Here is a 14922-nt window from a genome sequence, read left to right on the forward strand (position 1 = left end):
TTTCACAGTACCATGTTGAAACTCACCGAGGGCCATGCATTCTTTCACAAATGTTTGTAAACGCAGTTTGCATATCTAGGTGCTGGATTTTATACACCTGTGTCCCTGGCACATCTGGATTTAATGATTTGCATGAGTGACCCACAGTACACTGGAGTATGTCAGGTAAAACAACACAAGATCAATACAAAATATCGGCATCTTGTTGAAGATGCAGTTTATTTGACCATAATGGATAGAGAATTCATAATAATTTATAACACAGTAAATCTTTTAGAAATATAGTGTTGTGCTCTTTGTTTTCAATTTGAATAGATTTTCTTTGAAAAGAGCTTTGTGTATTTCTGTCCTCTGAGATCTTTTTCCTGACTTACAATGAAAAGATAAAAATGTTTGATGAACAATGTTGTTTTATTGTGTTTTCTGCTAGTGACCAAGTTCAACAAAAACAATACCATTGTGAGTCAAACTGTTTGGATGAGTTTATGTTTGGCCCCCCCAGAATAAAACTGTTAACTGACGATGCTCAAAACATGTATGCAGTTTTGATGTGGATGCTTTGGGAACAACAAAAGTATTTATTTACGTTTATGGAAATTTAATCTCTGATTAAAACAGCAATGATGGACAAATACTGCCTTATTACTGATGATGCTGAAGATTGATATAAAGTATAAATCCCAGAGAAAAGAAAAACTGCATAAAGCATGCAAGTAAACTGATACAAGATTGGGACTTTGTGTACAACTCTAAAAGTTTTATTAGGCTGGATAACTACAAAAGTAAAGGTCCTGTTCAAAACTGCCAAAATTTCCCAAGGACTGTTTGGATGCAGTATTTGACAGAGTATAAGATTTCAAGGGTCATGAATCGATGTTTTGCATCCCAGTTATGGATCTTGACAGTTGAATGGACTCTCTCCCATCCTTAACCACTCAATTCAAACAGACAAAAACCAAGACACCAAGGCTCAGCAAAAGTGATAGGAACATTGTGGGAAAAAAACTAAACAAGAATAGGGAAAATGTGGCTTAATTAACCACAAACACACCCACTACGAAGGCCACCATCAAAGTTTGCAAGCTATAATTTGTCTTGTTGAGAAGTAAAGCAATTGTTCTTTATTGCTGTGGTTTCTTAGTTCATTCTTTTGTTTTTTTTTTCTTTTATTATCCAGGTGCAGAAGCAAATATCCAGGTGTGTTTTTTTTATCTCCTTTCTCATCTACTCCTCATTTGTCACACCTCATTAAATTAAATAATGAACAAACAAAGCTAACGAGTGTTCTTTTCATTATGCTTACCTTTTTATGAACCAAGTTTTGACTGGAGTACACTCAGAAGGAACTTGGTGTTATCCTTTAACAGCAACCATTGAAGATTTCCATTAAAGATTATTATTCAAAAATGATAATTTCCTAGCTTGTTGTGAGAGCTTGTTGTGAGCAGAACACACACCCCGCAGTTTATCCCTCCTCAGATGAAAACGAAGAAGTTATGTTTCTAACTATGTTCAGATTCTCTATTCTGCCTTATTTTAGTCCCTGTTAACACGTCATTTAGCTTTAAGTGTTTGTGTACTTAAAGGAAAGTTTTCCCACGAAAAGCAGCTAACAGAAAGTCACAGTAAAATACTGGCTGTCCTTGAAACATGCACTGGTTCTGCAAGTGATCAAATATGGCTCCCAGCCATCATGGATAATCACTACAAGACTGTGGTACTAGTGCCTCACTGCGGGTTTGACTTTTGCTTTTAACTAGCATGGGCACATTTTATGGTTTGAATGGAAAATGTGCATTACTCTGACAGAACATGAAATATAGTTGAAAATGAAATCTTACTTACCCCACTATTCTAAATTGAGTCCAACATGTTGATGTGCAAACATGTGTTTTGTGACAAGGCTTTTTTTTAAACAGAAACCAGGCAGCGTGAGAAGAGAGAAGACATGCAGCAAACAAATTAACCCTAAAAATAAACTGTTTCTATAGTAACTTTCATTAAGGCAGCCATATTGGATTTTGACATCTGGATTAATAAAAACAATAATAATAATAAAAATATTTTACTCTTGGAATTCCATTTTTTAGGGAGCTTCATATAATTTTTTTTCCAACTTCAAAATTTGAACATTTCAACTTCTGAGTAAGAGTGGAACACACTTGAACTGAACCTTTAGTGAAAAGTACAATGCCAAAAACAATTTTAGCTTTAACTTTGATATGAAAAAATGCTTAAGTTTTTTTATTTTTTATTTTTTGTAAATGGAAGACTTAATATTACTCTTGGGTACTTGTTATAAAAATGTTTGAGAAGCTCCAGCTTAGAGGATGCAGGATGCTAAACTAAACTCAATAACAGATTTTTAAACTTCAACCAGATGTCAAATTCAATTGCTCACTAGACTAATGGTGATGTTCCAGACAGCTAACACAGCCTAATGATGGTGGAAACAACTCATTGTGAACTGCTTCTTGCATTTCATTCCATTCTGGTTCCTTCAACCAATAAATGTTCAGTTTCTTTTTCTTAAAATCTCCATTCCAAAAAAAAAAAAAAAAAAGAAATAAAAAGGGAAGAAAAAAGGAGAAAAATTAAAACTGAAAGTACAACCACCCCTGTCCACTAACAGCCACCAGAGAGCATTGATCTGTTGTCCAGGCAACAGCAGCTGCTCACTGGCAGACTGAGAATAAAAGGCAAACTCTGGGGCACAGTTTACAATCAGCTGCTCTTGGGAAAGTTTAGATGCAGCATATTCACCCATTATTTGATTAAGTAAGACTGCTACAGAGAAAGTCAGACTGAGACAAGTCTTTGGATTACCTTCTAATTGAACATGTCCAAACAGAAGTTGGCTCATGAAGTATTTGGCCACCAAATCAGCATCTTTTTAAAGTTTTAAATGAGCGGCAACAGAGCTGGAGCACTGACACAGACACCATAGAAAAGTTACATAATTGTCTCATTGAGGTCTGGAATTGACTTTTTAGCTTCAAGTTCTAAAAGTCATTTAGAAATCACACCTGAACAAAGATCTGAAGAAGAAGAATAAAAAGCATATTACTGAAAGGCATCTGTCTCTTAAAAACTTCTGCTCTTTCTGAAACATTTATTAACCCTTTAACAGCATTTTACCAGCACTGCACTGAGAAGTAGCTGGTACAATGAGCTCAGCTCATACACCATTCCACCAGGTGTTTGCCAACAGCTGCTGGCTAGTCTGAAGGAGCTGCATGTGGGAGTCATGGAATAGGGCTGCTCTGTTAGGTGGAAGCTTAGGAGCTTGAAAACTGCAGCTCTAAGGAGGATCTGCGCCTTAAAAGTGGAGATAGGGTCACTAGGGTGTTGTGCACAGCTGAATGGTTGCCATGGAGATTAAAGGATTTCTCAATCATGCATTAAAGAATCTAGGTATTTTTCTGATGAGGAAATGACATTATAATAACATGATGTAAAACTCAAAAATGTCAATTATCCTTTAACAGGAGCACAAACACAGACGGGCAGCGTTGAGGACAACATGGAACATGCACTCGTACCCATTCTTCTTCTCTGGGTTCTGCTTTTTCACAGCGAGCTCTGGAGGCCCAAGATGGCGGAAACGGCGCTTGCGACAGGGAGCAACATCAGTGATGTCACGGAGGTTCAAAGGGCTCGGAGTAGCAGAATCTGAGGAGAGAATAAGACATGTCAAAAGAAACTTTTCTTTGATTACCTACATTTTATGAGGATACAGATTATGATTAAGCTTGCATGTTGAATCTTAGTAATGATCAGCACTATGGCACCAGCAAATGAAATAAAACTGATTTTTTTTATCCTTTTTTTTTTTTTTTACAGAAACAATACCAATTACCACAACATCAATTTAAGTCATTAGCTACACTTGCCAATAACTTATCTTCATATCTAAGGTTACTTTTCATTAGATACCCATTTTATGTATCTATTTACTTTTACCTATTCAAGGAGTGTAATTAAAATCAGATCTGATTTTGCTTGGAAGACTTGACCCAGATAGAGGTCAAGCAAAAAACAGAGAAAAAAAACTTTTTATTAAAAAACTTTTTTCCACAAAATTGGCATGTTTCCATTAAGATAATTTATTTTCTTAATCTCAATTTGCGCAATTTTATGATTAATGGAAACGGATCTAGTGTTTAAGTAGGTATCATGTACTGAAAATGGCACTCTGCCTCCACCACTTACTTTCTTCCACATGCGGTCAGGTTATGATGCCCGTGTGTCCATTGGTGCTTTCAGCAGTGTGGGCACCAGGACTGGCACTGTATGGTTCAGAAGCCCCATATAAAACCAACTGTGATACCCCTATGAATTCCAATACATTTTAATCAGAAGGAGACTTGACTTCTTCAGAAGTCTGAGCTGCAGCAGTTCAGCTGTTGGATCTCCACCTACATCACTGAGTCATGGCCCCATCACCAGTGTTCCTTTCCTGGCCCACTGTTGACAGAGATTGGGATCACCGCACAAGTGCTGCAGTTTTGGAGAAGCTCTGATTCGTTTGCCTACTTATCACAATCTGGCTCACCAATACGTGCACTGGCAACACAAACACAAAACACCTGTTAGTGGTCACCTCGATTAGAATCAAACTAAATGAAAGCAAAAGACCTTTTCCTCCTTGTTATTACTGGGTGTGAACGTCAGAGTACACAAAATTTTACCTACTCTGATCTGTGCTCATTTTTTCCCCTGGCAGCAGTTTCTACACAAAACAAACTCATTTTCAGACAAAACAAAACCTAACATTTCCCAACACTTCCTTTACCCCTCTCTCCCCCTGCTGACCATGTTAGTTAGAACCATGGCAACAGAAACAACATAAATCCAGCTAGCCTTTCCTCTTAAGATGGAGGAGGAAAGCCAACAGGGACCAGAAAGTTGCCAAAAAGCCTTGATGGATTAAAAAAATAAACCTAACCTGGCTGTGATGTTCTAGTATGTTAAAAAAAAAATGGAGTTGTGCCAACTTTTGTAAAGGCTTTCCACAGCTGTCTGAAAGGTAAATAATGATCCGCACATCGTATTCTCTGGTGATGGCGCACTACTAGTGTCCAGGACAACAGCGAGTAAAAGTCAGGAGGATAAATAATAAAATGTAATGTCAACATTAGCGGCTGCTTGCATTTAAGGCTGTGTGGGGATGTTGGTTCACAGAGGTCCAACTCGATGTATTACCTAACCTCTCGGTGACGTCATGACTGCTACAGTAATGGAGCACAAACATTCGGCTCCAATGACAACAGCAGCCAGAAATATCACAACTAAATATTACAAATCTATGGGTTTTTCATTACACTTCCCATGAAGGTTCTCAGTGATATTGAAGTATATATAGCGTTTTCTGTAAACACCAAAACAAAACATACATCTGCTCACTTCAGACAAAAAAAAAAAAAAAAAAAAAACCCAGAAAACTACAGTAGTTTTCAGAAGACCTGATTAAATGTTGACATACCTACATAAATTAGTCAAAATGGAACTTAAAAACACTACAGTTGGATTTTATTAACCAGGATTATCACGTTTAGACTCAATGAATCATTTGACATCTCTTTCATACAAAAATAAAGGGAATGAAAAGATGTGCTTAGAAGCACAATACTGCTGTGATTAAGACATAAGGAAACCAGACCGACTCTTATCCTCTACAACAATTCATCTCCATGTGCAGCATAATGATGTTTTTAATCTGCAAGATCCAATCTTGGCAGTAGAACCGATTTACAAACTGCTCTCCTATTCTGTGGGATTTTATGTAGTAGACCAACAAAAACTAGTGCATAATTGTAACATGTAGGAAAACAGCATGTTCTTTTTGCAAACAGAACTCTGAAAAAAGTGTGTGTTTGAGTCAAATGGCAAGTACAGCTGGGGAATCCATCAGCTTGCTGACTATTCTTTGAAAGAAAAGGTCAAGCTAAGGTTACGCTTACACAGAGCTGCTCTTCTGTTAAACTATAAGTTTGGTTATGATCCAGCTGCTCGTTTGTACAAAAACAGTGACTGGTGGCATTTTTTGAAACCAGGTCTCAGAGTGAAACTTTTCTGTAACATGGTGGTGTCAAGTACTAAGCAGGTGTAAAAGCTCATATAGAACGAATGGCTCTAGTGTTTGTTCTACGCAGGCATAAGCAGGTAACAACAAAAACAATCGCTAATAGCGAAGGTACTGTGTTGTGCCACTCAACATGTTCAGTTTAACAACTTCTGATAAGTACTATATGCATTACAGGAGTACTTCATTCATGAGCGATGGAGACAAGTCGCCCATAAATAAACTGAAATAAACAAATTGAAGCTATTATAAGACTTGTTTTTTGAGGGCAAAAGCTGTTTAAAATCTGAGCAATGTCAATCATAACCACATAACATCAATTTGAAGTTTGTCATTTTCTCCATAAGGCCCTTGTAACGTCACAAAATCACATTTGTGTACTTTGGAATGATAAGCATTTGATTAACAATAATCTTACCTTTAGATGACGAATGAGAAGTTTCTGCTGACTGCTCTTCCTTCAGCTCTTCGTCAGTGCTGCCTTCATATTCATCATCCTCGCTGTTGTGACCTGCTGTTCGATCCAATTTTGCACAATCCTTGTTTTTCTGTTCATCAGAATTCCTACAACAAAACCACAACATAGTAATAAACCATTTAATTATTTATAGCTCTGTAAGATCTAACATTTCAAACATATGCTAGTCAAAAACATGTATTCAATCCAATAATTCTTTTCTGCCATCTTATAAATGGTCTAGATCCAAAATGGCAACACTACAAACTCCTTCTTCTGAAATAATTACGGGATATAAAATCAAACATAAAACATTTTTTTTTATTTTGTTTTGAATAGGGTCGTAAAAACTTACGTTAAAAAAACATAAAATAACAGAAACTGGAGAGAATATGTATCTTTGGTAATGTCATATTTTCAGTCAGTAGTTTCTCCCTTTTTTAAGTATATAAATTATGGCATGTATGTTATGAAAATATAATCAACACATACGAAGAAAAACTACAAATGTATTTGTTACAAAAAAAAATTGTTCCTTTATTAAAATAAAATATATAAAAAATGTTTTATTTTTTTAAATAAAACATGTTTTATGTTTTATTTAAAAACATAAGTCAGAAATAATTATGACTCATTTCTTTTAAGAAACTTTAAGGGGTTTAAAAATAAGTCAGAGTAAAAACATTGCTTCATATATATAGAATTAAAGACACCTAAAGTTTATTTTTCTTGGTTGTTGATCCAAAGAAAATATCTCTGGAAGTCTAGATGTGATGTGACTTTCATCAAAAAGACTGAGTGTCTCTCTCAGCATGCAGAGCTAATGGAAAGTCTGGTTAATGACAGCCCGGCACCTCGTTTCCTGCAGCTTTGTGACAGATTCCTGCAGACTGCGAATCTTTGTTTTCTTCTCATTGAGGAGCAGGACGAACCGAGAGTACAACTCTGCCTTCAGGGTCTCTATGCTTTCAGCGTAGTGCTTCAGGCTGAAACATACACCAACATAGGTCACATATACATCAGACATGGAGCAGCAACCTAACACAACTGCTATGTGATGGGTGACAGAGACAAAGGGCACAGAGGAATTTCACTTTAGAGAAAGACACGTTAGTTATATTTTTATACATTTTCTGTGCTACTTAAGTGGTACTGGCATATGCGCAACATTACTAATGAAGGCACATAAAATGTTAGAGAAGTGTGGACATTCAATTATTGTGTCATTGTGATCTCAAGTTGTTCAATAGTAGTAAAACAGTCTTGGTGCATGGTTTGCAGATTTACAAGTAGTAGTTGCCATGCTCCAAGATTATTAAAACATCCCTAGGACTTTATACGAGTCAATAAATTATAACCTGGGTCAGCTGTAATAAGGGGAGAGCAGCCATTTAATGCGTCAGATCTGGGGAAGCTAGCTGGCTGCTGACTACTCAGTTTGGTTAATCCATGGAAGGATTAACCTTCCATGGATTAATGTGGTTAATCCATGGAAGGATTAACCACATCTGGGATGGAACACTCAGATGTAGGCCGTTAGAAATCCAGACTGGTCTTCTCCAATAAACCAGCCTGGATTTATCAGAGAAGTGGTCGATATTCTCCAGATAATGGATTTCCGCACCCCTAGGGTGGAGAGGCGGTTAAATGTTAACCTTACAGAATGGGTAGTTAGTTAGCTGGGAGAGGCTTAGCACTTCAAATAAAAAATATTGGTGACCTCTCAGTGAAGGGATTTAGATTGGAAGAGTTCAGGATGTCACCGGGACACGTTACTATGAAATCTAATCTTTGCTGCCTGGATATCGAGCTGTCATGTGTCTGTGTACAACAATAGTGTCTTCAGTCAGAGGCATCAACAGATTGTTGCAAGACAGACTGCTATCTGAGATACTTCCTGCCCACAGCATCACCAATAATTGACGACTCTTTGATTATACTCGGATGGATGGATATGAGTTACAACAACATTATTTTGGGATGAACAATGTTCTTTTGAACTGAATTAAAGTCTCAAGTCAAAGTGAAACCAAAGGAAAAATAAAAATTGTGATACATTGCTTGTGAAAGTGGGAGGTTGGCAAAGGAAAGCAAAAGTTCATTGGTTATAACTATAAGCTTAAAGAATAAGACCGTTATTCTGTCTTATTCTTTAAGACCTGGATAAATCTACTTGGAAATATATTGCAACAATGACCTGCTGCATTAGCTAATACGCATGCTAATGCAGCTTTCAGACTTTTAGTTTCCAAACTCTTAATCCAAACATATGGAATAGGATCAGGTTTAAGCCATCTAACCTCTCCAGTACAGATTCAAATAGGCTTTGTTGCAAACAATGAATCATATTTTCCGACACTGATCATGAGCTTCAAATGAAAAATGATAAGACCAAAGCTGAAATATTGACAGGTCAATGCTGTGTTGCCAAGGAAGCATATTTTCTTTAAACATTTTGAAGAACAGCTTAAGATACAGACCTAGTGAATGTTAAACATTAGCTGAACACCATGACAGTCGTCATGAATGAGCTAAAAAAACAAAAGAAGAAAAAGAATGCTTTAGAATTTTAAAAGTTTGTTGACGTTTTCTTGGGTTCTACTGATACTAATTCGGAATTTATCCAACTTCCCTGCCAACTTCAGCCTTCCAGGAGCAGAACTTATCTGTCTGCAGTGTTTTATATGCGCTAAATGTGTGTTTACTTTTCAGTGATGTTTTGGTGTTCCTGCATCAGCCTCTGGTTCTCCTCCTTCAGTTTGTGGTTATGTTGCTGCAGTTCGTTTCCTTGCTGCAGTGTGTGTATCAGCACCTCTCTCACTGCCTCAGCTGGCTCCTTGACAGCATCCAGAGAGACCGAGCCAAGTTTGAACTGAGGGAGACAAATTTCACACCATTTAGTTTATTTTGTTTGTAAGGAAGTCAATAAGGCTCATTTCCATTCACAAAGATCTGTTTTTAAATAAATGAGTATCAGATTAAATTCAAATGATGACACTGTCATTTTATAACATTCAAAACCTGCCAATGCATGCGTTGGGATGTGCTTCTCTAGTCTGTAGTTTTTTGTCCATTCACAGATTAGACAAAGAAAACTATGATTTCTTTCCTTTCTCTAACCTTTATTTAAATTGGGAACCATTAACTGGCCACCTAATCACATTAAAATAGATTTACACCATTTGCTTTTAGCAGCTGAGATCAATTAGAACAGGAATTATGGCCCAACTTCCTAACTATGGCTGAACTCACAGCACAAAATAAGATGATATTACTGTGTTTAGCTGCTTGTACTCTGTTTAATAGAGTTAGATATAGTGTTTATTCTACTTGCCAATAAGTTATTTTCTTGTCATTATGGTATTTTTTATTATTAGCAGATAAAAGCCACCCTTGTATAGTGGTGTGGTAACAGTGACAGACGTGTCTCTGCAGCAGCTAACTTAAAACCAATAAACATGCTTCTGTCAGATCCACTGACCATTTTGCAATCAAGTCCAAACCTAAACCTGTAAACAGATGATGGTTGTAATTACTAATGTCTGCCTGAATGCAGTAAATCAACTTTGATGCAAATGAGTAAAGAATTCATTTTTAGTATAAATTATGAGAAACATCAATTATTTTGACATTCCTGATCAGGATTTGTACTGCAGAATACTGGGGGGGGGAAAATTCACGTTTTAATAACCCTGAAATATATGTTGCGGCATGAAAAAAAAAATACAGGGATTTTCAACAGATGACTTGAATAATGCATCAAGTCTGCCGCAAAATTCACTGATCATAAAACCTTTTCTCAATATTACAAGTATAGTTTTTTGTGACTGCATCTGCATCTGCTGGTGCGAGACCAAATATTACATTAACATGAAAATCCAAGTTCATAACAACTTGAATATATTATCCAACAATTACTGCATTCCAAACAAACCTCTGTGATATAAATATTTCATACACCGATATTGTGATGACTATTTAGCCACAATATATTTTTCAGACCTAATTAGCATCACAATATTCAGCAATAACATTGCAAATACATATTTTGCTGCTATATTGCAGCCCAGTTGTTTAAAGTATAAATAATTCTTATTTTGGAAATGCAGAGTTATTATGGAGATTTATGTGCTTGTTACATGAAAGTGACTGTAATATCAAAAGCAAGATAACAACTCAAGGTGGACATTACATAGACTTTAGGGTCAGTCAAATTATTTTAAAGGACAAATAATATTTGAAGGTGAAGCTCATAACTTTTTATTTTTACAGGTTAGAAAGCTGCCCATCCCTCCACATCACAAATGATTAGGAAGAGAAGTTAAAGAAAGTAAGCGCCAAGAATGAAGGAAGGGAGGCCAGAATGGGATTTTACCAAAGTACTCCTCTGAAGGAAAGTCCTCACACTACTTGCATAACTTAAAGGCACATAAGAGATCATCTTTTTTGTTTGCGTTTTAGAGGAAGGAAATTCTCATCTGACTATAAAGTTCTGCTAAACTGTCAGTTTAATTGTCTCCGTTTCTGCAAACAATGATTCATTTCTTCCTTTGGAGCAACATATTTCCATTCTGTCACAACAAGGACTTTTTGCAGTTTCAGCATAAAGGAGGACGTATGCACAGCTGACCCTTAAACAGGATTTATTCAGAGAATTGTGAAAATGTTTTACAAACTAATACTTATGTACAGGATTTGATGAGCAGAGCAACTTAAGTAATATTAAGTTTTATTTATATTTGTTGAGGGAAGAAAATAATATTAAAGCAAGACTATTGAAAATTACATCAAATAATTTGTTTTTCAGTCACACAGTAAGACATTACGTTAACCTGTCAAATGGATTTCCTGTTAAGGCTGCACCATGTAATTTTGTTAAACTCGTCTTTATTTGTGAATACACAACATGCTTAAAAAGTAAGTAGCGCTCACGGATATGTCCTTCTGCATCTTCTCATATGTCAGAGTCACAGTGCGGCTACTGGTGGGTGGGTGTGGCTTCAGGGTGAAGCAGTAGGAGGCCGAGGGCTCTGGCTCTGTTAGAGCCTCCTGGAGGTCCTGGATGTACTTCTCTTTCGCCATCTCCAGTTCCTCTGCCTCTTCATTCACCACCGCCTCACTCACTGCACACATACTGATGTTTTTAGTGGTATAAAATGGTTATCTGCATATAAAATGCTTTTCTTTTTATAAGCTTCCTTCATACAGTCAGACAATAACTAAGTGCATGATTGAGCAGCCTGTAGAACAATCTTTAACAGCCACAGCACTGAGTTATTGTTTTCTGTATGACTTTATGTATGAAGAATTTTGGCTCACTCTTCTTTGGAGGGTTGCTTCAGTGAATTGAGGTTTGCACACATTAGTTCCTGCACAGCTCCCTTAAGGTTCCTTCCACAGCATTTCAATAAAGCTGAGGTCTGGACTTATTCTGTGATTTTACAACACCTTTATCCCTCCTTTTTGACATTCTGCTGCAGACTGGCTACTGGGGGTGGGATCATTATCCCGATCATAATTCAGCTTCTGCCAACATTAGGCTTCTGAATAGATAGCTTCACATTTAACTAGAGTATTTTATAATAAATGCATTCTTGACAAACACGCTGTTATGCATTACAGTAATACATCACTATGATGGTTTCATCTGCCAAAGAAAACTTGAATTTCATTTAGATGCAACATTATACATCTAAACCTTGAGTTTTGAAGAGAAAGGCGTTCTCCTGGCAATCCTTCCCAGCATGCCATAATTCTTCAGGCTTGTCCCCATTTTAGGGTGTAGAACATTTAACATGCTAAGTGAGGCCTGAAGAATCAGTTAGCATTGTATTAACACACATTTATGCTCAAGACCAACAAGCTGCCAACAATTCTATTTTTATAGAGCTTTTCACACCACTAATGATCAATTATTAGTGCTTTAAATAGCAGAACAAGGAACCTATGATTCCTTTAATTTATTGTTGCTACACCAACTCCAATCGTTTACTTTGTTTTTATTGGCACAGAAAACTTAGTCATCTGAGATTTCTAGAGTTGGTAAAGTTTATGAAAATACATTAAATCATGTCTTAAAGGCTAAACCTTTAAGACTGGAGGAGACTCAACTAGCACCTGTAAAACCACCAGGACTGAAATGATCTTTACAAAGACCTCCAGGAAGTCTTTGTAAGTGATTCACTGAGAATCACTTACAACTGACCCTCCAATTTTTATCGATGGAGGCAGTGATGTTCAAATCAAACACAGGTGAAATGGGAATAGTTAAATAACTTAAGCAAAAAATCTGTTGTTTAACATCTTCAATGAATTATCACAAAGGATGACTTTTACCCTTTCCTCTCCATGCCTTGTGTCCATCAGTCAAAAGCAACTTGAAGCCGAAGCCTAAGCCCCGCCCCTCCCAGTCCACCCGTAGAAAGTAGGAAAAGTCAGCCTGAGAAGAGAGGTGGATTTCACGCACTGATGTGTTCATCCCTGAAGAAACACAAAGAAATACATGAAGAGGTCAACCAACCTACAGCATAGTACTCTGGTACAGCTTGTTGTAAAGAACAAGTAGGTGTTCTAACTTTTTAACTATTAATTTAGGAAATAAGCAAATTAATAAATACTATTAGAACCTCCAAAATTGCCCTAAAATTGATTGCACAGCTACAAAATTCTAAATCATATTTTAAGCATGAATAAATTTTGAATAAATTGTCCACAATATGTTTTTTTTTATTATTATTATTTTACAATGTATATTTTCACATATGATTGGAATATCACTTGCCATCCCTGGAAGAAATATTAGGTTTTTCTCTCTTCTCAAAACCCATCAACATGGATGTGGAATAATAGTAGTTAGTGATCCACAACATCATGTTACCTGTAAAGCCCAATGAGACTGAATGACACGCAGACAATATCTTTACTGTATCATTATGCAAAATGTTGCCTCATGACACTGTCCACACACATCTATTCTTCCTGAGAAGTCTCCAATTTTATGCATTTTCTTTAGAAAAAAAAAGCAATTACTGTTACATTTGACAATACAATCTACCATCATCCCTGGTGCATAGTGGTACAAGTTTTAGCTTTGCTGCCTTTCAGCAATTTTGCTGTAACTTTTTTTCTGAAATCACTTTATTATTACAGTGTAAAACAAGCTCGTAATGGCTTGTAAGAAGAAGTTATTCATCTGAGCTAAAAATAATATGGACAGGAGCACATGCATGGTCCAAGTGGCACTTATACATTCACTTAGAGAAGTATGTCAAGCCTTTTTAGTTGTTTCAGGTCATGAAACAAAGCTGCATCTTTGAACCATTTTGCCCCATCATTCTGCATTCAAGTTATACTGAAAGAAAGGGGATGGAGGAAATATTCTGTCACAGTTTTTAACTGCAAAGTCGTATAAATAAAATGCAATGAGTGTTTTTGTCTAAGACAATTTCACCTTCCTGTTTTTTATTGTTTTATTTTTTTTACCATTACTGCAGGTATTTGACTGCAATAGGAACTTGAAAGACAAACAAAATAAATAAAAAAAATTCTACCAGTAAAAAGTGACTGCAATTACAAGCATTGCCTAAATACAATGTTCTTCTGGCAAAAAAAAATTTCTGTTGGAAACTATAAGATGGAATTTATTAAAATGAAGAGAGCTGGAGAAACCAACATAATGCTTTTCAACGTCATATTACAAATCTGCTCATTAGAGAATAACGCCAGGAGGCATCGAGTATGACGCCATGACATCTATACCAACATGTCTGGTGAATTCCATGAAAATGTACTTTATTTTAGATGCAATGAAAAGTCACAGTATACCCTCCCAATATGGCGGCGTCTTTGACGTACGAAAGTGTGTCGTTATTCTTCTGCCTATTAATTGTGCCAGTTGAAAACCAAAATAACGGTAAACCCTCCTGATACATAAAATGTTATAACTGAAAGATGACTTCATTAATATTCAGCCTGTATGATAGTAAGCTGCATAAATGTAGGTGTTAGCAGTTAGCTGGTCAGAGCTAAAAGATGGTGGAGCTGTTTGTAAACACAGAGCGGCTCGCGCTAACACGTCAACAGAAGCGCGAGGAAAAGTTCGTTACTGCTTCGAAAACACATTCGTTCTTGTCTTACCTCAAGAGGAACAGTTACGGTCTGGCGGCTGAGTTTAGAAGAAAACCTGATGTTTCACTTGTCTGAAACAACCGCTGACTGAAAACGTGAAGTCAGTGTCACTAGAAGCCACACAAAGCAAGGTTTATATTACGTCATCAATAAGCGACAATACGGAATAACGTAATGTAAGTTTTTCAGTTTGAAATGGGCTCTTTGCACCTACGGCGTTGACGTCACATCTCCAGGAGCTAATGCGGCTCAC

The 14922-nt window shown here is 36.6% G+C and overlaps 1 protein-coding gene across 1 annotated transcript; it reads right to left on the reverse strand.

The window, feature by feature from the left end:
• Nucleotides 1–3426: 3426 nt before the first annotated feature.
• LOC106943040 (DNA repair protein XRCC4-like) lies at nucleotides 3427–14815 on the reverse strand. The gene is made up of 7 exons (XM_015026381.1): nucleotides 14679–14815; nucleotides 12879–13022; nucleotides 11475–11665; nucleotides 9248–9414; nucleotides 7397–7528; nucleotides 6504–6649; nucleotides 3427–3672 (listed from the first exon to the last, which is right to left on the reverse strand). The coding sequence occupies exons 2-7, from the start codon at nucleotides 13018–13020 to the stop codon at nucleotides 3482–3484; spliced, it is 969 nt and encodes a 322-aa protein (XP_014881867.1). The 5' UTR covers nucleotides 13021–13022; nucleotides 14679–14815; the 3' UTR covers nucleotides 3427–3481.
• Nucleotides 14816–14922: the final 107 nt, after the last annotated feature.

Source organism: Poecilia latipinna, unplaced genomic scaffold (genome assembly GCF_001443285.1).
Source record: "Poecilia latipinna isolate Pla-1442-1.1 unplaced genomic scaffold, P_latipinna-1.0 Scaffold4818, whole genome shotgun sequence".
Classification (NCBI taxonomy): domain Eukaryota; kingdom Metazoa; phylum Chordata; class Actinopteri; order Cyprinodontiformes; family Poeciliidae; genus Poecilia; species Poecilia latipinna.